Source organism: Lepisma saccharinum, chromosome 4 (assembly GCF_977018435.1).
Source record: "Lepisma saccharinum chromosome 4, izLepSacc3.1, whole genome shotgun sequence".
Lineage (NCBI taxonomy): Eukaryota > Metazoa > Arthropoda > Insecta > Zygentoma > Lepismatidae > Lepisma > Lepisma saccharinum.
The window spans coordinates 75,987,423-76,010,344 of NC_139232.1; the positions used below are offsets into that span (position 1 = coordinate 75,987,423).

General features: G+C 38.1%; 1 protein-coding gene across 1 annotated transcript in view; it reads right to left on the bottom strand.

Annotated features, from left to right (window-relative positions):
* Positions 1-771: 771 nt before the first annotated feature.
* Exn (Ephexin) overlaps positions 772-22,922 on the bottom strand; it is a 177,252-nt gene continuing 155,101 nt past the window's right edge. The window contains exons 8-18 of the mRNA XM_083120790.1: positions 20,289-20,506; positions 19,829-19,945; positions 17,063-17,178; positions 12,493-12,664; positions 11,766-11,948; positions 10,930-11,101; positions 8,913-9,117; positions 5,679-5,935; positions 4,378-4,540; positions 2,554-2,758; positions 772-1,440 (exon numbers count right to left, since the gene is read on the bottom strand). Of these exons, the coding sequence (XP_082976916.1) occupies positions 1,235-1,440; positions 2,554-2,758; positions 4,378-4,540; positions 5,679-5,935; positions 8,913-9,117; positions 10,930-11,101; positions 11,766-11,948; positions 12,493-12,664; positions 17,063-17,178; positions 19,829-19,945; positions 20,289-20,506 (2,014 nt within the window). The 3' untranslated portion in view covers positions 772-1,234. The remainder of the gene's footprint in view (positions 1,441-2,553; positions 2,759-4,377; positions 4,541-5,678; positions 5,936-8,912; positions 9,118-10,929; positions 11,102-11,765; positions 11,949-12,492; positions 12,665-17,062; positions 17,179-19,828; positions 19,946-20,288; positions 20,507-22,922) is intronic.

Here is a 22,922-nt window from a genome sequence, read left to right on the forward strand (position 1 = left end):
CAACACTTTTTTTTTCCTGATTAATAACTTTACCAAAATCTAGTATTGAATTGCAGACGTACCAGATTAATATATGAACTACTTGGAAGACATTGGGGGGGGGGGGTGGAGCATGAGGTGGGGAGGCACCCAAGTCTTACGGTTCCTCCCTTAAATGTCCTACTGATAACCGGTAACACTTTTAAAAATCCCACGCCACGCCACTGTCAATAACAGACGTGCTGTATGCGCTCTACCTGTGGAGACTGCATAAATTATGTTTGATAGCAAGCTGTGTTAACTGTCATACTAGATAATAAGCAGGAAACCATGAACTGAAATAAATTGTGCCCATACTAACACATTGCATTTGTCAATGTATTTGTTTATATTGTTCACTTGTTTTGTTCATGTTTTAAAGGAGTTGTAGCTGATGAGAATTCATTTACATTGGAAGAAAGATTAATAATGGAAATTTTGGGTGCATGAAAGACCTAACACTGGACCATTATAAACCATTACCATTTTTCATTCACTTTCACTCTTTCTTGCTTATTATGTAGGAGTATAGGGACTCGTGGGATAAATTGTAGATTTTCATAGATTTTCATAACTGAGTATTTATATTCACTTAGTGCTCACAAAGGTAAATCAGGACTGGATTTCTAGTTTAAGTGCGATCTGAACAAACATACAATATGCCTCCATGTTGGAGCCCCCAGCATTACAAGGCAACAGCATTATCACTAGCAGATAGTTCTATAATTTGTAAATGAAAATAACACATTTATTTTAAGATTTGTTTTATTTACAGTCAAATATACAAATTGCCTTCTATGTACAAAGAAGGCATAACAAGCATTATAGTGTACTAATTTTTAATACATGCTTTATTCTTTACAAAAATATTCTTTACACATGTTGTGGAAGACTTCCTTTTTATAAAAAAAATACATTTTGAAAGATTTGCTCTAGTAATGCTTGGAATATAACATTAAGCTTGATAATGTAGAACAATATTGTGTGTAAACATGCAGTTTCTGTTAATTTATTAAATATTGTCACTTTATCAGAGAGCACGTTTCAAATGTTTGGTATTGTCTATGAGAGCACCAACATCTAAACATATCATTTACACATTGTAACTGTTCTTAAGAGTATTAGTTCTATGGAAATGAAAAAAAAATTACACATGTTTTGTGTATGACATTGGGATTGGGTTTTAAAATCAAAACAATTACCCCAAAAGTGTTCCTTACACAAGCTTCTCTCTGATTTTAATCCCATGTTTCTTCTCTTTCTCCTTTAAGTGCCTTTCCACATAATTCCCAGAGAGAGCAAGTAATCGATAACGTTGCCGCAAATTCTTTGCACGAACATGTGCTGAAGCTATTTCACCACAATAGTTTCCAGGAAACCAACCTTTCTCCCCGTCACGGATTCTCTCCCCCTGATACCAGCCTGCGAGTGAAAGAAAATAAAGTGTCAAATTAACAAATATTAAGTCATATTAAGGAAAATTGTATCAGCAGCTAGTAGTTGCTTGGAATATAAGAAACATACCAGGTTCCGAAAATTTTGAAAAGAAAAAAAAAAAAAAAGAGTATCATTAATCACAAGATTTTCTTAATGCAAAATCATCAACAATGTAAACTATGAACTTATTTTATATGAAATAAATACCACCAGGTTCTGCAGGAGGAAAAGTGAGTGATATTCCACAATAACCTTTCTGCATCAAACAAGTTCAACATGCAACAACCTTTTGGAATCACACAATGAGAACAAAGATGGCTCCAATTTGATAATGTGGTGATTTAACTGCAAAATATGGAGACAGTCACAGATAGGCTAATTGGGACTGGACCTAGAGTTTAAAATGGGATCTGAATCACTGTGCAATGTGCTTGGGTATCAAACTCTGGAATCGTTGATTACAAGGTGGTGATGTTATCATTATGTCACAGGGAAGGCCCTTGTAACATTGGCTGAATGTAGCATTGCTCCATTTGTTGGATACATCAAAATTACAAATTTTTGAAACCGCAGCAACCATCCATCAAAGTGCTTCTGAAAGCACTTGTGGCATGGCAGCTGGTCATATGTAAAAAAATAATACGTATATCTCATATCTGTATCTTCTTATTTTACGTCACTTTTCTGCCACTTTTGGCTATTAACGATGATGAGGACAAGTGATGATGATCAGGTGAATGATGAAGGGATACTCACAAAGAACACCTGTGCCCAAGCCAGGATTAGAGTCTGGGAACTTTTGTGGCAAGTCCGAAAGTCAGCTCATGTGTAGATCTCAAGTGTTGGTTGTTAAAAAATGATACAAGCATAATTTTAAAGACTTTGTTGTTGATACTGAGAGCTTAGCCAAATAGCACTCTTGACTTTGGTGCACTCGGAATCATGATAAAAATTGAGGAGCTACTTGCAAAGAAGAAGTTGCAGGCCCCAGTCTCGAAAGATAGAAAACAGCAACGATGGGACTCAATATAATCACTTGGCAAGCACTGCCCTCAGAGGGTTGTTGCACCCTGGAGTTTAGTTTATGTTACCACTTACCATCCGAGAGCTTCCTCAGAATGTTCACCACATCAGAGACATTGAGCGAGAGTTCATCTGGCTGCTGAGCTGTGTACGGATGAATTGCCTGTGCCTGTGGGCAGTCCCACTCTTCGTACACTCTTTCATCAGGGTTGCTTGATATAGGAGGCGTCACAGCTTCCAACCAACGATGCCTGTCTGATTCCAGACTACAGGACAAAATCTACAAAGAAATAGCCTGTTTTGTATTCAGTGTCTTTGCCAGATGTATTGTTTGTGTACATGGTATGAATATAACAAACAGGATTATTTGCAGTTCCATTCAGAAAATTTAATCATCTCAACCTATCTCCATTTCTTTCTTTTCCAAATTTTCCATGTACTGACATATCAACTTCATCTAAGTTTCAGGATAAGATTAAAGCCCAACTACATACGAAAATAGATTATATGCCCACTAGAAAAGATATATGTAGTCTTCAGTCTCCTGTCAGCTTTAAAAACTGCAACTCTCAGGGTTCTCATCCATTTTGCCAAACCTAATTCCCAGACTTTCCAGGTATTTTCAAATAACTTTTAATAAATTTTTATAATGATCTAACATATATAAATGTTAAGTCTTCAACTTTGCATGCTAACATAGGCACCGACTGCATGGGGCTTGGGGGGAGGCTCGTTAACGATGTGGGGGCAGAGCCCATCGAATAATTTTGCTTAAGAGGATCTAATGTATTATTTTGCTTCTCTTGTAAAGTTTACTCTGAATTGTGCCGGATGAACTTAACTTTAAATACATATTTGAAATGTTCTGGACCATCAACTTTGGGGGCTATGACCAGAGACAGCAAAACACATGACTTATTACTATATACTAAGTATATAATTATGAGTATTGTTAAAATTTTTACTAAAAAGAGTTTCAAAAGATGATGTGCATGAACAGGGGAGTGGATGGAACATTCGGGCTACAGATGGCTCTCCCAACTATGGTTCTCTTAGCTTTCCCCAGTGTCCCCTTCTCGTTCTGGGAAGATTCCGGAGAGCGTAAGTGGTGTGCTTTGACAGAACAGACAACTCTGCCCCCGGGACCAGACGGATTCTCCTGGTGCCACCAGTTACCTGGACTTACGGACTTCGAGGGAACCCGCGAAATTCAGAATGAGATCATTGATATATTAGGGAGATCTGTTTTGCGCTCTGTGGTAGCAGATATTAAAAGTCGGGAATATTTTGCTATTATGGTTGACGAAACTTGTGACATGTCCATCCGTGAACAATTAACATTCTGCATTCAAACTGTGAATGAAAATTTTGATATTTTTGAGGAATTCATGGGCTTTTCCAAGATTACGAACACTGAGGCCAAAACTTAAAAAAGGGAGGGAGTGAGTCATTCATTAATTTATTTTAGTGATAGAGCCCCCCCCCCCCAATAATTTTGACAAGTCGGCGCCCCTGCTTGCTAATCAAATTAAGTGTATTCAGTTTTGTTGAAAATGAAGAAAGAAAAATTAAATATGTACAATGGAACTGATTTTACATTTTTAGGGGACCAAGGTGAAAAACCTAAAATGCAGGAAATTTAAAAGTTCCACTTCAGAAATGTTTTATATAAATTACAAGCAAGAAGCTTATTGGAGAAAAATGTGGAATGCATTTATTCGGTGTCTAATCCTACTAAGCACAAAATCTATACCATTTCCATGACTTTTCAACATATTTTTACAAAATTCCTGACTTTTTATGAACTTTCCACATCTAAGTTGGTTTCCATGACTTTTCCAGGTTTTCAAGGATTCTTAAATCCCTGACATCGATAGTAACCTCTTTCTGTGAACTCACCATCTCCACTGTTTTGTTTTCACGGTTTTGCAACATTGTCAGTATCATTAGATTTCTTCCTCCCTCGACAGAATGTTTCACGGGCAGCTGCTCAATGCTCTCTGCCCCAGTCAACTGTACCATGTTCCGAGGGCAGTAGTCCAAAACAAAATAGTTCTCTTCACTGAAAGAAGAATATTCAATTAAATATACCTATTTAATATTTTTTGTGGTCTACTTTAGCAAATACCTTTGCCTGAGACAAAAATACACAAAAAAAAGACATTCATGGGGTCCCACCAATAACTAAATACGTAGCTACAAAAGATGCTAAAAGCTTTTAGCAATAACACTGCATATAATAATGAATATACTATGTCAATGATAATAGAGGAAAGTTATCTTTATCCAACAATACAACCACACAGAACTGAACTTGGTTCCTCCTCCTTGCAAAAGATATTTACGTTTCATATGTGGTTCCTAGAACTGCATCCTAGCCTCACAAAAGTCAATGGTGCATCAATAGGCAAAAAAAAACAGTGTTAACTATCAATTTTACAGTAAATAATTGGCAAAGGAATAATATAACATTGCAAAATGTTTAGATACAGCTGAAAAGTGTCACACACAGTATTGCAGATCAAAGAGATAACATTTTCTGTCTGACAACTTGTTCACATAAGTCTTCCAATTAAAAAAACAACAAGAACCTCAATCATGAAATTACATGCAATACTGAAAATTCTCACTATTTTAACAACAGCCAAAGAATGTGTCATAAAATATTCTCAGTACTCGTAATTTTCATACATACCTGAGCAAGGTTCAACAGGTAATATTCCAGATATGTACTTCATGGAAATTATTCTTTTCCTTAATTTATTGAAAATAATATTTTACTCAAAACATTTGGATGAATTAAAATACATAATTAATTGGTATCATGATGCTGTGTAAACATACATTGCAAATAGACATAACTACCTTGTGGGGCTCTGAATTCAGTAAGGGTATTTACTAGCTGCTCTGAAAAAGATTATTTGGGGGGAAAACAAGAATCCTGGGAAGGATAGAGGCACTTGCAAGGGGGGGGAACTGTGACATATGTAAGAATTGGTGCAACTTACTTTACTACAACTTTAGTAACTGTGACTATTTTTATCCATTTCTTGGAAAATTCTATTGCTTTCATCTGTGTGCATCTTACCTAAATTGGATAAAAAAAAACCTTCAAAGTGATGGTTATCATATTAAACGAAGTCTGAGGTCATTCTGAAACATTTCTTTTTTAAACAAAAACAATGGATATGTCAACTTACTTCTTTTTCTTGGTTACAAGGAGAAGATCAGTGAAGAGGAAGAGGAAAATGGTTAGCTTGCTAAACTTCTTCCCGAATGTGAGTTTTGCTTCTTCTTTATAAACAAGTTGGGTTAATTCACCACTCTTCACCAACCACCGAGACCCAGAGATAACAGGAATTGCCTTTCCTTCGCCAAAGTCCAGCTGCTGACTCAGGATCAGCATTTCTTCCATTCTCTCCATTTTACGAGCCTCCTCGTTGCAAGCTTGAACTATCTACAAAGAGCAACAGCATAACACATTAATATAATGCACAGTAATGCACAGAAGAAAAACAAAGTTTAATAATGTAGTATACTGCTGAAGAATAAAATATACATTTTTGGCAAAAGTACATAATATTACTGTCGGATTACAAATTATAGATACTCGAGTTTAGATTGCAATTAAAAATTAACCAGTAGAGACCTACAAAAAAACTAGTTACATCAACATTTACCTTATTCAATTCTGCATTAATCTATGCTAACCAAAATTTCTTTTCGAGTATGACTTATATTTTTTATCGTCGTGAGAATAAAAATAGGGCCAGTTTTTTTTTACTTTCGCAATCGCTCTCTCTGAAATTATATAAATAAAAAACGGGTTGTCCGATCGTTATGAAATTTTAGTAGGGTGCAGCCAGAAAAGTTTTAAACACAATTATTAATTTTCAGGTTTTCAAAATTTGTCAACATTTCATTTCAATTTTGTGAAACATCTTTTTCTTAGAATTGGATATTAAAATACAATATTGGTCTTGGTTTCTTTGCATCTGTTTTTAAAATGCATCATCATCACCAATTCACATTGCAAAACAGATTTTATACAGATTTTTATACAATGGAGTAAAGCTGTATGCGGAACGTGGCAACACAGCGCATCGCAATATCCGTTGAACCGTGGAAACTGCGGGCTGCGCTGTGAGTCAGTGCTTGCAGCGTTGCCACGTTCCACATACAGCTTTACCCCCATTGTGTAAAAATCTGTATAAAATCGATTGTGCAATGTGAATTGACAACGATAATGCATTTTAAAAGCAGATGCAAAGAGCTTCAAAACAAGACCAATATTGTATTTGTAGGAATATCCAATACTAAGAAAAAGTTGTTTCGCAAAATTGGTAACAGTTTTTTACAAATTTTAAAAATCTGAAAATTAATAATTGTGTTTATAACCTTTCTTCCTGCACCATACTAACATTTCATCACGATCGGACAACCCATTTTTGATTTATAGAATTTCAAAAAGAGCGATCGTTTGCAAAACTAAAAAAAAAACAGTCCTTTTCTTGTTCTTATGATAAAAATATAAGGCATACCCGAAAAAAAAATGGTTATCATAGATTAACACAGAATTGAATAAGCTAATTTTGATGTAGCTCGTTTTCTTGTAGGTCTACTGGTTAATTTTTGAAACCTAAACTCTAGTATCTATAATTTTTAATCCGATAGTAAATGATATTGTTCAACATTATATAAAAAGTGGGGGGTGGGGGGTGGATATTGACAAAGAACGACATGAAAAGATAAATGTAGATATTAAAAGTTATTTCTTCTTTATCTGTAAATCATTTACATTGTCCTTGGTGTCTGTTCTGAGTTGATCATCTTGGAATTACAAAGAGAAATCATATTTGATTTTGTGTGTTACTACTAGGTACAGAGAACTGTCAAAACATCAAGACCAGGGCTGAAAACTATGGCATGGGATGATACTTTTCCAGAGTCAATGTTTCTCATGGAGTCTACAAAACTGAATGTCTCCTCCAATGATATAGTGGTAACATTCTCATCTGGTAACGAAGGGTTTAGTCCTGGGTTCTATACCCAATGGAAGCATATATTGGTTTGGATCCAACATTAAACTGTGGGTCCAGTTAAGTGGACTTAAAAGAAAACTCAAACTCAAAAGATAACACAATTAGGCTATTTAATACAACCTTTTCTACTTTTAAGATTAACTGTGGTGATTAGGTGAAATTTGATTGAAAAAGAAAAAAAAATGGGTGGACTCAAACAAAAAATCTTTGGAGGAAATTCATGATGGTTGCGGTAAACGCGGTTTAAAATTACTTATGTGAAATTTAGAAAATTTCGTACTTCTGCATTGCACAGTTAAATGGTTAAATCCTATTAATTTCGAAGATCCGCTGTCTTCATTCAAACGCCGTACCCTTTTGTGAATGAAGACAGTGGATCTTCGAAATTAATAAGATTTAACCATTAAACTGTGCAAAGCGGAAGTGCGAAATTTTCTAAATTTCACTTAAGTAATTTAGAGGAAAGATCAGCAATCCTGCAATGAATAAATTTGGCCATCAAGATGGCAGTTATCAACTATAACGTAACTAGCAAGGAAAACGGTTGAAAGCAGGTTAATACACGGAACAATGCACAAACTTATTGAATCAAGCTTTCAGCTACCACTGTCAGGTTCCAAAGGTTTACGCTGTATGGTTACTATATGTTTGAAATTAATGAATGGTGACAGAACCAATCATACTGGGTTTTTTCTATGTAGAAATTTTAACAGAAAATGCAGACTCGGCCAGGACTTGAACCTGAGTTTCTGGCATACCGTGACATTGCAATATGAATGGGAATTTTTCTGCCAATGTCCCAGCACAAAAGTAGCTGCGAGGTTCACTAAAATTGGTACTTTGGAAAAACTCTGTTTAATGAGGAGAGGCAACTAGAGCATGGTGCTGATCACATCACCTTCACAAATGACTGAGATTGTGAATGTGTGTGTGGCCTCACCTCCATAACCCCTATATGCCTTCATGGCACTGCAATGTGAAGCGGTAGCTTTATTCTTTTTACCTTCTTTCTTTACATCTCACTTGCATTCCATGTAGTTTTCACCACATACTGTACAAAAACATTAAGGCCAAATGTAAATTGGCAATTGAAAAAAATGCCTAGAGTTTGAGTTTTTGTTTTAAGTCAACTTTATGCACAGAAAAGCTCATCGGGATGGACCTACAGTTTAAAGTGGGATCCGAACCACTGTGCAATGTGCCTCCACCAGGTATCAAACCCGGGACCCCTTTTACAAGCTGAGGACGAAGAAAACACCTACAAACACCTACAAAAATATCATCCAAGGTTATAATGCTTCACAATAAATATTGCTATTTAGTTCATGAACAAATCAATGTAAGAAATCAGAGAATAAAACAGAAGCTGCAAAAGAGATCACTTGCACTTACCTTATTTAATGTAGCCAGTGTCATTTTACAAATATCATATTCTGGGCTATCTACAGTTATTCGTCGGAAAATGGCATCAATAAGCAGAGGCATCCTCGTTATCCTCTGCATTGGAAGCATCAGAAAGGAATGAAGGGACAACGACTGACACACAGAGCTTGCTTCCAATGTATTTAAAATTGTTGCAAACTGTTCACTTTGTACCCTGGAACAAATAAAGCTCATGAGTTAACCAAGTTATATCTAATTGCATAATCTCAATTTCTAATTAATTTTGATTAGTGATAATAACGGGTTCCTGTGGTATCAAATGGTTAGCACTTGTGCCTTTGGTAGCAGGTCCAATCAGTGCTGAACCTGCAACGTCTTGACAATTGGGACACTATTTGATGAAAATAATAATAGACACTGGTTTAGAAATAATAGTGATAAGGCCTGATGCACTAACCACACATTTCTCAATGATAAGCTGCCTCTCAAACCTTGCTCAAAGTTAGGTATACAGCTGATCTGAAGAATAGTTGATGTAAACATTAAAGACATATTTTGTTTCTCAGATTGCGTACATTACATGCAATGATTTTCCGAAAATTCAAGAAAAATAATAATAAATGAACTTTTATAAACAATTTACACTATACACTTGCAAATAGTTCCTTATACATTATACTAAGCACGTTAACATAAGAATCAATGTTGATTGACACAAAAATAGCAAGCAGTCACCCTTTTTCATCATCTAAAATACAGTGACTCGCCAGACCAGTGCTTGAAGTAGAGGGGGATGTGAGGGGTGGCATCCCCCAACTAGGAAAATTTACGCAAAGTATCCCCCCCCTTTCCCAGCTGTTCCATTGCCCCATGTTAGAACATAGGAGCATCCCCACCTAACAATTTTCACTTTGAGCACTGTAGAAGACTACATGTCAAAGCAATAATATAAACCAGGGTTGTTAAAGGTCCAGGGACCCATAAATTCTAAAGGGATCTATTGTGTTCCGCTGCAGGGCCAGAACCTTTTTTCTCGCACAATTTAAATTCTGTACAAATTGCATTTTGTTTCATTGAAAAAAGGTTCCTGCACCGTATTCAAATTGATCCAGAAGAAAGATTCCTGAACCGTATTTAAATTGATCCGGGAAAAAAGGTTCCTGGACAGAATTCAAATTCAGTGGGAAAAAAGTTCTTGGACCGAATTGAAATACTTTAAACATAAAAAGGTTATTTTAAGATCTAGAACCTATTTATGGGAGAACAGCCACAGGCTGAACCTCGCCCTTCAATAAAGAAAATTTCAATTTATATTTAGCCCAGACTTTCTGGATCTCTCTCCAGAACTGGAATTAAATTTATGTTCAATTCCTGGACCTTTAACAACCCTGGGATTCTTGAAGATCCAATGAGTTTTATTGGGTTCCGTCACAGGACCGGAATCTTTTTTCTCACACAATTTAAATTTGGTACAAGTTGCATATTGTTTCATTTCAATATGGAACTTGGACCCAATTTAAACTGATCCGAAAAAAGGTTCCTGGACCATATTTAAATTGACCCGGAAAAAGGGTTCCTGGACCAAATTTAAATTCTGCCTGAAAAAAGGTTACTGAACTGAATTTAAAGTCAGTTTGAAAAGAAAAAAAGGTTCCTGGACCGTATATAAATTGAAAGGTTCCTGGACTGAATTGAAATATTTTACAGGTAAAAAGGTTCTTTACGGTCCTGAACCCATTTAAATTTGCTGATTTTCTCTCCTGGACTGGAATTGAATTTATTTTAAAATTCCTGAACCTTTAACAAGCCTGATATAAACCTTCAATGAATCAAGACGTTGACAGCTAAAAAAAAGACAATTTACTAATGGTAATTTTTCATATCTCTGAATTCAGTCACAAGTACCAGAAATCAAGAAATTCCCAGTCAGTAAACACCCTGCTAATGTATTCCTTAAATCTACAATGGCATGCAGTGATCAAATGTGCTTGAACTCAAAATATTACTTGAAACTTCAAAAACTTACCTCAGGCGTTTCAATGTCCTGTCCAAATACACCTGATTTGAACAGTACTTGATGTAAACACTGAAGTTGCATCTTGCATGCTCATACACAATGTCACATATTCCACTAAGAAGAATGTTGTCTTGCCAACACTTCTCCAAGTCAGAGAGGAACTTCTCTGAACATAATTTTACTGAAAAGGATAATGTTCAACATCAGAAACTACCAGACTTCACTAATATAAATAGTTATGAATAGAGAGAAATATTTGTGGGCAAAATTTTGGTGCAAGAACTGAGCACATTTGGTTCAAACTTAGTACATAAAATTCCATTTTGGTGTTATTAAGGTAAATGAAATGCCAAAGTTGAATCAAAATTTACACTATTTACATGGAATAAAAATTTACATTCTAACAGCACATTAACCTTTAACTATACCAGATGTAAGGGTGTAAATATATGCTTGCTAGATGCATACCCCCAATAGCTCTTATAGCACTAAGAAAACAATAAATAATTTCAAAACAGCCACAGAAAGAAAAATCTGTTGCCTTTTAAAAGACTTGTCAACAGCATTAAAATTAAGGTAAAGTTACATTTGCTAGAATATGGCACTGCCACCAATCAGAAATTAGTTCATTTCGTACTTAGCATGCTTGTATTCAACAATCTGTCCCCTATGGATGCTAATGAGATGTATCATTATAGTCAAGACACAGGATAAGATTGTGGTTTGCATAACCTAAAATTAACTGTTAGATTACAAAGATTGTGAATACATATGTAACTGAACTTGGCAACTACAGTGAATAACTTGTCCAAATCCATGGTAAAAAAAAGCTACTTGTTCCTTACCTGGTATTATGTTGGAAAACAAGACATGGCGGTCATGCTTTGAAATTATGCTTTGATTCTGGAAATCAGGAGACTGCACGAAATGTTTAATAAGAACTCGCAATGATTTTAAGTAAGATGCTTCTGAAGTGATGACTTCAAATTTGGCTTCTTGAAGCTTCCTTTGGAGAGGGCTCAAAGTATCTGTAATGACAACAGAATGTATTATAAGCACTATGAAAGTACCACTGCCACTATCTTTGTACAACTTCTTGTTTGTATGTTTTGCTTCCATCGTGCAACTTTTTCTTTTGTATTTACAATTTTATGGTAGCCTGGAAGCAACATTGGCAATTCAAAGCAACATTCATCACTTACACACACTTACTCACACACACTGTCTTTCTGCATATGTATGGGGGAAGATGAAGAAATACTGATACCAATTGATATGTGATATCAATACAGGAAACTATTGCTTAACACTAGTTGATATTTTAGCAGAGTTCAGGAATCCCATATCCCAAGAGATAAAAGTGGGGAAAAAGGTAACTGGTGCATAGATCAATGCCTACAACCAAAGAAATAAAAACAAATAAAATGATACCAACCGCTATACTCTATCACAAAATTAAACAGAGGACCCAAATTAGAACCATAATTAGAAAATTTGGATTAGACAGAAGAAGAAAACTCTGCTTTGACTTGTGAAGTAACTTTTGTGTATCACATTTCAATGTGTGCTCACCCAAAATTCCACTGCTTATAACTTCTGGAATTTCACACCATAATGTCCGATGGCCTTCTGATGGTTGCACCAAATCTATTGCTTTTGGCCGAACTGTTGGTTTTATTGTCTCACCACCAATTTCTTCATACCCATCTGAATCAAATTCTTCGTTATGGATTATTCTTGCTCTCTAAAACAAAAAAAGAATACTCACTATAGTGGTCACTGCTATAAAAAATATAAATTACTTGCATTTCAGGCAGGATAAAAAAAAACATTTCAGTCAAGAAGAAATGTTGAATGAAAATATTTTTATTTCAGACATTATTGATTCATCCAGTTGATGTACATTATCAACTATGAATCTTTTGAGACTTGTTATAAAATGTGTGTGTATGCTTATTAAGTATATCTGTTATAGTTGTTAAACATTCTGAAAGCAATTAATTCTTGCTTTTTTTTGTTCTTTCCCAACAAAAGAATTTATTGTTCTTGATATTTAGATGATGTGAAGTTATCCTAGTTAAACGGAGTTTTTCTAACAAAGATACTGCACAATGACACATGTTTCATATCACTTTGAATATTTTGATCAGATTGGTTAGAATTTTGCATGAGTTTCTTGCGTGTCTTGCAAAAACTCTAAAACTCCAGTAAAAAACGTAATTGGCTGTTTGGAAGCAATAATCAGAATAACTTGAAATGAATCCAATTAGCAGCAATTAGTATCACTTAAGGTTAACAACCCAGAGTCCACCTTTGCTTAAATCCCTTACACATAACAGTTGGGCTAACAAAGTAAAAAAATATTTTTTTGACAAAATTCGATTTTATTATTCAATATAGTTGCCTTTGAGGGCGATACAACGATTATAGCGGTCATACAATTTTTCGATGCCATTTTTATAGTACGATTTCTCTTTAGCCTCAAAATAGGCCTCAGTTTCGGCGATTACCTCTTCATCAGTGCTAAATTTCTTTCCAGCGAGCATTCTTTTAAGGTATGCAAACACTAAAAAGTCACTGGGGGCCAGATCTGGAGAATATGGTGGATGGGGAAGCAAAGAGAAAGAGGACCGGACGGGGAATGGTACCTGTCAAGGAGACAACAAATGCGGGACGAGGGATTCCCCGTAGCAGCACCGAGGGGATGTCACACATAGGTCGTGTGCCAGCAGGACAAACACAGCAACTATGGGCACAGGAGGTCTATTGCCACACAAAGGTGCACTTACAGATAGGAATAGTACGTAGTACATAGTCGTACCCCGGACTGACGTTGTTACAAAAGTTGCTCAAATTGACGACCACCACATTCAATGCAGGCATTGCAGCGTCGCAGGAAATTCTGGCGAACCCTATCAAAAATCCCTGGCATGGTACACACCTCGGCCGATGCTGCAAGTATCCGCGCTACCAATGTTTCCTTGTCAGGCACCGGGTTCTCGTAGACGAGTGTTTTCAAAAGGCCCCACAAAAAGAAATCCATTGGTGTGAGGTCAGGCGAACGGGCGGGCCAGGGGACGGGGCCCTCTCTGCCTATCCAGCGCTGTGGGTAGGTATGGTGCAAAAGGGGTACATCTTCTAGCAGCTCTGGAAGGACTGATGCAAAAAAGGTGCGATAGAGGCAGCCATTTAAACGTGGTGGCAGCAGGTATGGACCGATAATCTGTTCATCGATGATACCTGCCCAGATATTCACTGCAAACTGGGTCTGATGGTGCACCTCGACTGCTGCATGTGGATTTTCATAATCCCACACATGGCTGTTTTGGCAATTGAAGATGCCCTCACGGGTGAATGTTGCCTCGTCCGTGAAAAGCACATGGCGCAAAAAACGGGGATCGTCGGTACAAAACTGCAACAGTCGTTGACAGAATTCTACACGTCGTGGGTAATCCCCAGCCTGCAACGCGTGGACTCGCTGTGGATGATAGGGATACAGCAGATCATCATGAAGGACACGCCACACTGTCGACTGTGATACTCCCACTGCACGTGCAATGCTACGGGTGCTAGTGGACGGTGTGTCGTCCACGCGAGCAAGTACGTCCTCCTCGACCGCCGCGGTGCGCACATGTCTTGGGTGACCGACATGATGGCCTGCACGTAACACACCCGATTCACCAAGGGTACGGTGCACATTCGAAAACAACCTGCTGTCGAGTTGTCGCCTCTCCGGATACCGTCCGCGATAAAGGCGTGCAGCTGCTCGGCCATTGCCATCTGCAAGGCCGTAGACAAAATGTATGTCCCTCAGTTCTACAAATGTGTAGCATTCCATGGTACGGTGAGGATAGTGCCAATTATGGAATACTGTACTGCAGTGCACAGGTGGCACACACACACACACTGGTCACAACGGCTTCGAAACAACGTACTCAATTGTCGTACGTCAAGCACACCACCACCGCACCGGCTCTTTCACTGACACGCTCCCTGACGCTGCACTTCCAATCAGCCTACACGTCCGCACGGCGCTGTGGTACAATCAGCTGACGTTCCTGAGCCACCCGTGCCTGTGCTCTTCACTACCTGACCACTGCCGTCAGGTGGGGCCATGTACTCTGGGGCCTTGTCATCGTGGAACACATGTAGCGTCCTTCATTCTTGCCCCATTCACCCACAACACGTACTTCGTCCGTCTTGCTCGAGCCGACGGGGAGCACTACGTACGATCGTGTGGTGTTTGTGTACACCAATGTGGGGTAACCCAGCAGTTGAACAGACGTGCATACCCCCACGTAACTTCATTACACGATTGTCCCACGCAGTTTATCTGTCCAGCCTTGCTCGGCCCGGTCTCACACCCACGCGGCAGTGTGCGGCTGTGGTGGTGTGAGGCCACGCTTGGTTTCGGAGCGGAAGGCTGCGGCCGAGAAGGGACTCGAGTTGTTCGGCTGAGGTTGCGCTCGGAAGCAAGCAGCCGCGTCAGGTCTGGGAACGGTGGACCTGGTGATCGGGATGGAAACATTCCGACCTCGTCCATTAGTGTCGTCCACCGTACGGAGTGGTGGGGTCCCTACGACACTCCAGCAGCCTTTCGCCCGCTCCCACCCAGAGATGTGCCTCCGGCTTCATTTCTAAGAGGCTGATTGGGCCCCATCACGACGTTTGTTACAACGTCAGTACGGGGTACGTGGTCCTATCTGTACGTGCACCTTTCATTAGCAATAACCTCCTGTGCCCGTAGTTGCTGTGTTTGTCCTGCTGGCGCACGACCTCTATGTGACATCCCCTCCATTCCCCGTCCGGTCCTCTTTCTCTTTTGTTGCACAGTGCTTTGTTTTTGCTGCGGTGTCTCCCCACTGTGTTTTGGGGACTCCCCTTGCGCTGCATTGCCAGCGCCGCCATTTCTGCCCCGAACCATGTACGCGTCTGTTGCCTGTCGAGTGTCACGGACCACTTTGCTTGCATTCTCGGTGTGTTTTTACATCCTACGTCGTCCTCCCGTGGTTCTGCAACCCCGCACTACTTTTCTCGACTGCACTGCTTCAGTCATGGTGTTTGTTTCCCACTGTGCAATTGTTACTTCATGCTTCATAGCTTCTTTTCTCCCTACCGTTGTCGATCGCTACCCTTTCCCTTCACTTGTCTTGCGGGACACTCCTATTTCCTTTGTGGAACCCCATGCGCATGTGTTGCGCAGCTGCCGCCTAGTGTTTTTCGGATGGGCGACTTTGGTGTTCCTTTTGACTTCGTTTGTTCCGCCTTTCTATCTTCACTGGTACTGGCTGTACAGAGGTGTGTGAAGTTCATTTTCACACGTTTTCGGCATTGTCTAGCTCCTCATGGAGGCATCTCTCGGCAAAGTGGAAGTGGAACTTTCGTCTCTATTTCATGGGAGGTATCTGTGGTTTTCGTTTGTACTATACCTTTAGAATCACCCTGTATAATATCCCATCTACTGTAATGATACACACAGATTTTAAATAACACACTTTTATTTTACCCAATCAGATTAAAATAATTGATTACTCTTTTGCATAAATTCTTATGAGTTGAATGAGAATGAGTTTCTTGAGAATTTATGCAAAAGAGTAATCAATCATTTTGATCTAATTGGGTAAAATAAAAGTGTGTTATTTAAAATCTGTGTATCATTACAGGAGACTGTATATTATATATACTACATAAGTTATTCCTTGCATATATGTGTAAGGGATTTAAGCAAAGGTGGACTCTGGGTTGTTAACCTTAAGTGATACTAATTGCTACTAATTGGATTCATTTCAAGTTATTCTGATTATTGCTTCCAAATTTGAGTTTTAGAGTTATTGCAAGACACACAAAATGAATACAGTGTAACCCCGATTTTATATTTTCCCGCATTGTATATTCAAGCTTCATGGTTATAAAAGTTCCCTCAGATTTTACTTTTTCCCACATTTTAAGTTTATTCAGGTACGTTCCCTGAAAAACGTAAAATTGAAGTTCCACTGCATCACAAAATAAAATAGTGGCATCACACACAAACTGTACAATTGAATAGGAGCAGATCTTTCAGTGCTCCAATTCGCTAACTTCTGTCAGATATTATGTTCAATATTCTTTGATATATTTATGTATCATACAAACTAATCCTCACCTCAACTATTGAAGCAGTATAAAATTGATAGAAAGGTTCCTCCATAATCTGTTGGTGAAAATCATTTGTCATCTGGTAAGACAAGGAACCTTCATCATCAACAACCGAACCTTTATCTGGAAAAGAACATGAATGGATTTATATCTAAATATATCAGTTTGGTGGACGAAGATAATCTATTCTACACAACTTAGGATATACGAGTGGATTCTCATTAAAATTAGCCCACGGTGCAACAGCCAGCGAGGGCCAGAGCCTCCCTACCAACTGCCAGTTTGACACTCACCAGAGGTGGGCGATCATCCAACCTGTTACAGGCTGATGTGTGGTCAGCATGATGAACCTCCAGTTGATGTAGGTTTTCATTACCAGGTTACCCTACTCTTATAGCTCCCCAATTTCCTAACAATGCTGGGTGGCCTATTATGCTTCCCCAGGAGACTCAAACCTGTGCACATCCCATAGCCGGAGCCCAAAGCCAGATGCCTTACACTTCACGGTGCAGGACATACATTGTAATTGCGAGGAATAAAAAAATAATTACAAATATGTGATTCTCAGTGTGTAATGCTTAAGTGTCTCTAAATTTGACTTTCATCACTATTTCATTCCCAAACCAAAATTTTCTATGTAACTTAATGCATGGCACAAACATGATATTTTAGTTGATATTCAATGTAACTTAACCATGTCAAGAAATGAAAGAAAGAAGACAAATCAATACCACAAGCATAAAAAGACATTATCCTCCAGGATTAAATACTAGAGAATAAGTTTCAATTACTCTGTAACTGGTACATAAGGTTTCATGTTCAATTCCCTATGACCACAATCAGTAGTGAGCAAAGGAATTTTGTAATGCCGCACATTTATTTCGTCAATGGATTCAGTGCTGGATCAATTTCAGTCCACCTCTTCCACCAGACAGGTGCAGATGAACACAATGGATTTTAGGAATTGAAGGTAACTGTAGTCAGCTATAATTGCATCTGCCATGAGAATGCTCTAAAATGTGTCATTTTATGACTTTTCCATGCAGGATATGCATATTCTATCATGATTTGTTTAGTCTAACCGTCATCCATCTTCATTGTAGCGATTAGATTTTTCAAAATAGTTATAGAGTGGTCTTTAATGACTAGTGTTCAATCTATCATGAATTTTATTAGTTTCAAACTATTTCTGTTATCAAAGTTAACACAGTGAGGAGTAGACAGAAAAAACAATGTTAAAGACACATGTGATGTAAATATTGCTTCTGAAGAGTTGTCATTGTCTCTGCAGGGTGATCCAACTCCTGTGCTTTGGCTTGTTTTTATGTGACCTGCAGCTAGTCACGTAGCAGAAGCTCTAGGGAATGCTTGCTGTGGCACGGGAGATGAGACTAACACCTCCTTACTTTCACCATCATTTTGAAACAAGTAAGTAAAGTTCACTGTGCATATAGCACCATGCCATGAAGGCACATTTAGGTGATTTGGGCACAGGGCCCCACATATTCTCAATCTTGGACATTTTGGAAGTGATGTGATCAGCACCATGCTCTGGCTGCCTTTACTCCCCCCAGTACCCATTGATTTGAGGCTGGGTGAGCCCCAGAACTGCTTCTGAAACAAAACTTTGATGAAAAAAAGAACTTCAGTGATGTGACAGGCAATGACGTCAAGGTGATGCTTTCATCATTGAAACGTGATGTGATTATGAATGTACTGATGGGAAGGGAAAAAAAAGGTAAAGTACTTCCCTGTGTATAGCACCACGCCATGAAGACGTATAGGGGGTGTGGGGGTAACGCCCCACACTTTCTTGATCCGGTCGTGAGTGGGGGTGATGTGATCAGCATCACACCCCTGACCACCTTCACCCCCCAGGGTTTCCCCCAGGTACCCATGTTATTCGACGCTGGGTGGGCACCGGGGCCGCTTCCATCGTTAGAAAAGTTCCCGGATTTGAACCGGCTGGGGATCAAACCCGGGACCTTTAGCATGGTAGTCAGACGCGTTACCGACTCATAAATGTAACTCCTTTTTAGACTAATAAGGACATATTTTACCATCTTTCCAGGTATCTCACCTTTCATTCTTTTTATATAAAATTTTAAGACCAGTGAAAGCCCAGTCAACCTCCCCTTGCTTCAATACTGTATACATGTACACGATTGATTTTATATAAAGGCTATCAATTTAAGGCCATACCTAACAGATCATTGATTTCTGACCCTGAAATGAAACAAGAGAGGCAGGAAAACAATGATTTTCGCCAACAAATTATTCCAAATTGATATACACAACATAACACATTAGAAATAAAACATACGTGCCTATCTGCTGCAACTTTCTTCCACTGAATATTCATGCTGCAATTAACATTGACTTTTATGGTACTTTGGGAACTCATTATCATGACAGATGGAGCATCAATTTTCCTCAGCTGCGAGGAACTCGTTGGTTGGCGCATATACAGACAGACTGATTTCAATGTTAAAATCAGATTGGGCAGCATTCCAAAATGAAGTGATGTCTATAACAATTCTGTACTATGGACACGATTTTTCTATTTTCAAACATAAGCAAAGAGAACAGAAATAATTCTAACATGTTTATTTGAAGACAATTAGACAGTCTGAATACTACAACATGTAAATTTCATTTTGAGCTGAATGTTTTCTTTATAATTCTATGGATCTCTTGCAAGTTCTCACTTCTAAGAAACATCATCCTCAATGAATATGAGAAAAATAAGATCAATATTATTGCCGTTACCTACCTGTACTCTCAGAAACTTCTGAAGGAGGGGAATTAGACTCAAAATTGTCCAATAAATTCACATCGGCATACCATGACGTAGAGCTACGTACACTATTTATTTTACTTTTTCCTGTGTCTGAAATTAATAATACAAAAGATTAACCCCAAGAATCATACACACTGCAACTGAATAAATATTAGAACAAACAGTGAGATAACAATAGTAGCAAGTCATTTACTTTATAAGCAATTCAAGAACTGTTGACCAGGTTGCTTTTCAGGATAGGATGTAAGTCAGGAATTTCAGTATTTTTTCAAAAGTCTCTAGCAACGGCAATTTACTCCTGGCTATGAAAGTACATTATCAAAAAAAATTGGCATCAACACAACCTGAACATGTCTGTTTGTGTTAGTTCATGCAAATATTCAAACCACTTAATGCACAAACTACACAATGGTATGAATTGGAAACTAAATACCTGTTGGAGGTGGAGGAGGAGGGATTCTTGGTCGAACGACCACATTTACTCGAGAAGATGACAATTTCCTTCCCAGAGCAGACAGGTTGCTGGTGGAGCTGTCCTTATACGCAGAACTTCCAGTAATGGTCTTCCCACTGCTTGTGGACTGGCTTGAAGACAAAGACTCTGTGCTTCCAGGGATTACAGAGCTAACTGTGCTTTCTGTACTGTACTGCCTGCAACGGATTTTATAATTAAGAAATTTCACATGTTACATTCATTAATCTTATAAAAAGTAATGATAAACTGCAAGATGTACAACAGACTTACTTTGTTCCTGAAAAGTTTCCTTCATGTGATTACACGTTTGTGTGACAACCAAAGCCAAAGTGATGATGCATATAATATGTATGGGGCCACTTTCCCAAAATATACACAGCAACAATGAACAGAACAGAATGTAGTAGAACCTCAATTTTATGTTTTTCATGGTACCAAGGTACATCTGCTGTTTAAGTTTGAAGCCTTGAGTTGTTTTAATAGTTTTAGAAAGTAAAATAAAATTTGAAAAAAAAAAAATTTTTTTTAAAATATATTTTTCTTCAAGATATATTGAATTAAAACAAGACACTAATTTAGTCAGGAGGTGCTGAACTGTAACACACTTTTGAAATAAAATATTTAAAATATTACACTGAGGATGTTAATTTTTATCAGATGAATTGATTTTATGATGAAGTTTGAAGACATTAAAGGTCAGGTGAATTTCTTCATTTGAATTTAAAGGTCAGGTGAATTTCTTCATTTGAATTTAAGCCAATCTTGTTCTGGAGTATGTGATTTCTGCTTCCACAGCATATAACTAATGGTTGGGTCATGAAGACATTTTCCTATCATATCAACACAATCTATTTACATTTGAGAAGTGGATCTACACTTCCCCATGAAATAGAAGTTCAGATTAAAAGTAATTGTTCCAAGTTACATTTTAGGATAAAACTAAGTAAAAAATGGATAAAAATGAATGCAATCTAAGCTTAGCATATCATCAGAATATCCACACCAAAAAGTTAATTATTTAGTTTTTGCACATGATCTTGAATCTAACTGTGTTGTAAGCATGCTTCACTTGCTTAAAATTACTCACCCAAATTATATATGATATATGCGAAGAAGAAAATATTTGAAGATGATTTAACTATGAAGTGGATAAAGTGATGAACACAATGATACATCCATGCCTTAACCAGGGATCGAACCTGGGACTTCTGGTTTCGTAGCATGTGATGCTGACCACTCCACCATGGAAGTTAATATTTCACACAGATGATGCTAGATAGAGGATGGAATTGAGAGCTTCTTCACTCAAGCAAATAATGGTCAGACAGGCAAAATGAGTGGTATGCACTTCAAGCCCAGTAGTACATGTATAACTGTAATTTGTCTGTGATCGTGGGCCCTCAAAAATTGATCGTGAAGTGAAAGACACAGTGAAATTGAAACTTAAGTGAACATAGTCATTATCCCCTTGTTAAAATAAAGTTTAGTCTATCTTACCAATACACAGTGATACATGAAAATGAAATAGATGGTTGTGGGCTGAAACTACGAGGGTGGATATTTTACATATAGGGGAAAGTCTTACAGTACCAGACACCCTAAGTTTATTGGCTATAATTAGAAAATGAGTAGGCGGAATGTAAGTTGAAAACAAGAGTATGGTACTTCAAGACATTCTTTATTAAGAACATGGCATCACTGTTGACAAATGGGAACCAAAGTACAAATGAGATTGCAAACAAAAATTGTAGTCCAGTACCGGACAGGCAATGTGTTACCTTATAGATTAATCAAAATCATAAATTAAAAATCACCGAGCACCTAAATGCAGTGGCAAGGCACTTGCCTACAGTTTAGAATCATTCTTGCAATGTTCGCAAGTAAAATACAAGATGCTTTCCTCATCTGAACATTGGATGTGAGCCCAATCATTACACAAGGACATTGCACCCATTATTCATTGAATGTATCGCTACCAATGATAAATTCTGTTGATTCCTTCTAATCGGAACTGAAGTCCATGTGCTTTGTCTTCATAGGTAGCATGTAGTCTTCATCCTCCTTTGTTTCCCTTGTAGAAGTATGTGATGTGTTTCATCTTTCCAACGTAATGCATGTCTCGTTCATTTAGTCTCTTCTGGGTTTTCATTTTCTTCTTCTTCACAGATCGGTGAATGAAGGTCCTGATTCAGAGGCTGTGGAGTTGCTATTGCTATGTGCTGTGTGTGTTGATGTGGCAACAGGCAGATCATTTGGCACTGGCGTTGCAGAAACATAGTTTGCATTAGGTTCTGTAAAGTTCTCAGAGGGGAAGAAATCCAAATTGACAAATAACTCTGGGTTCCTAGTAAAATGCCCTGTACAGCAGATAGCTGACTGTGCGAGTTCCATTCTACAGATGGAAGAGAAGGCGGTATTAACAAGACCAGCAATACCTTTCTGTATGATTGGTTTTGAACTTCTGTTTGTCCGGTACTGGAAGACTCTTCGTTGTCCGGTACTGTATGATCGCCACATGATAGCACCTCGTCCGATTTTACATTTTGTGAAGATGCTATCGTGAATCCTTCATCAGCTATTACGAACTAGAGG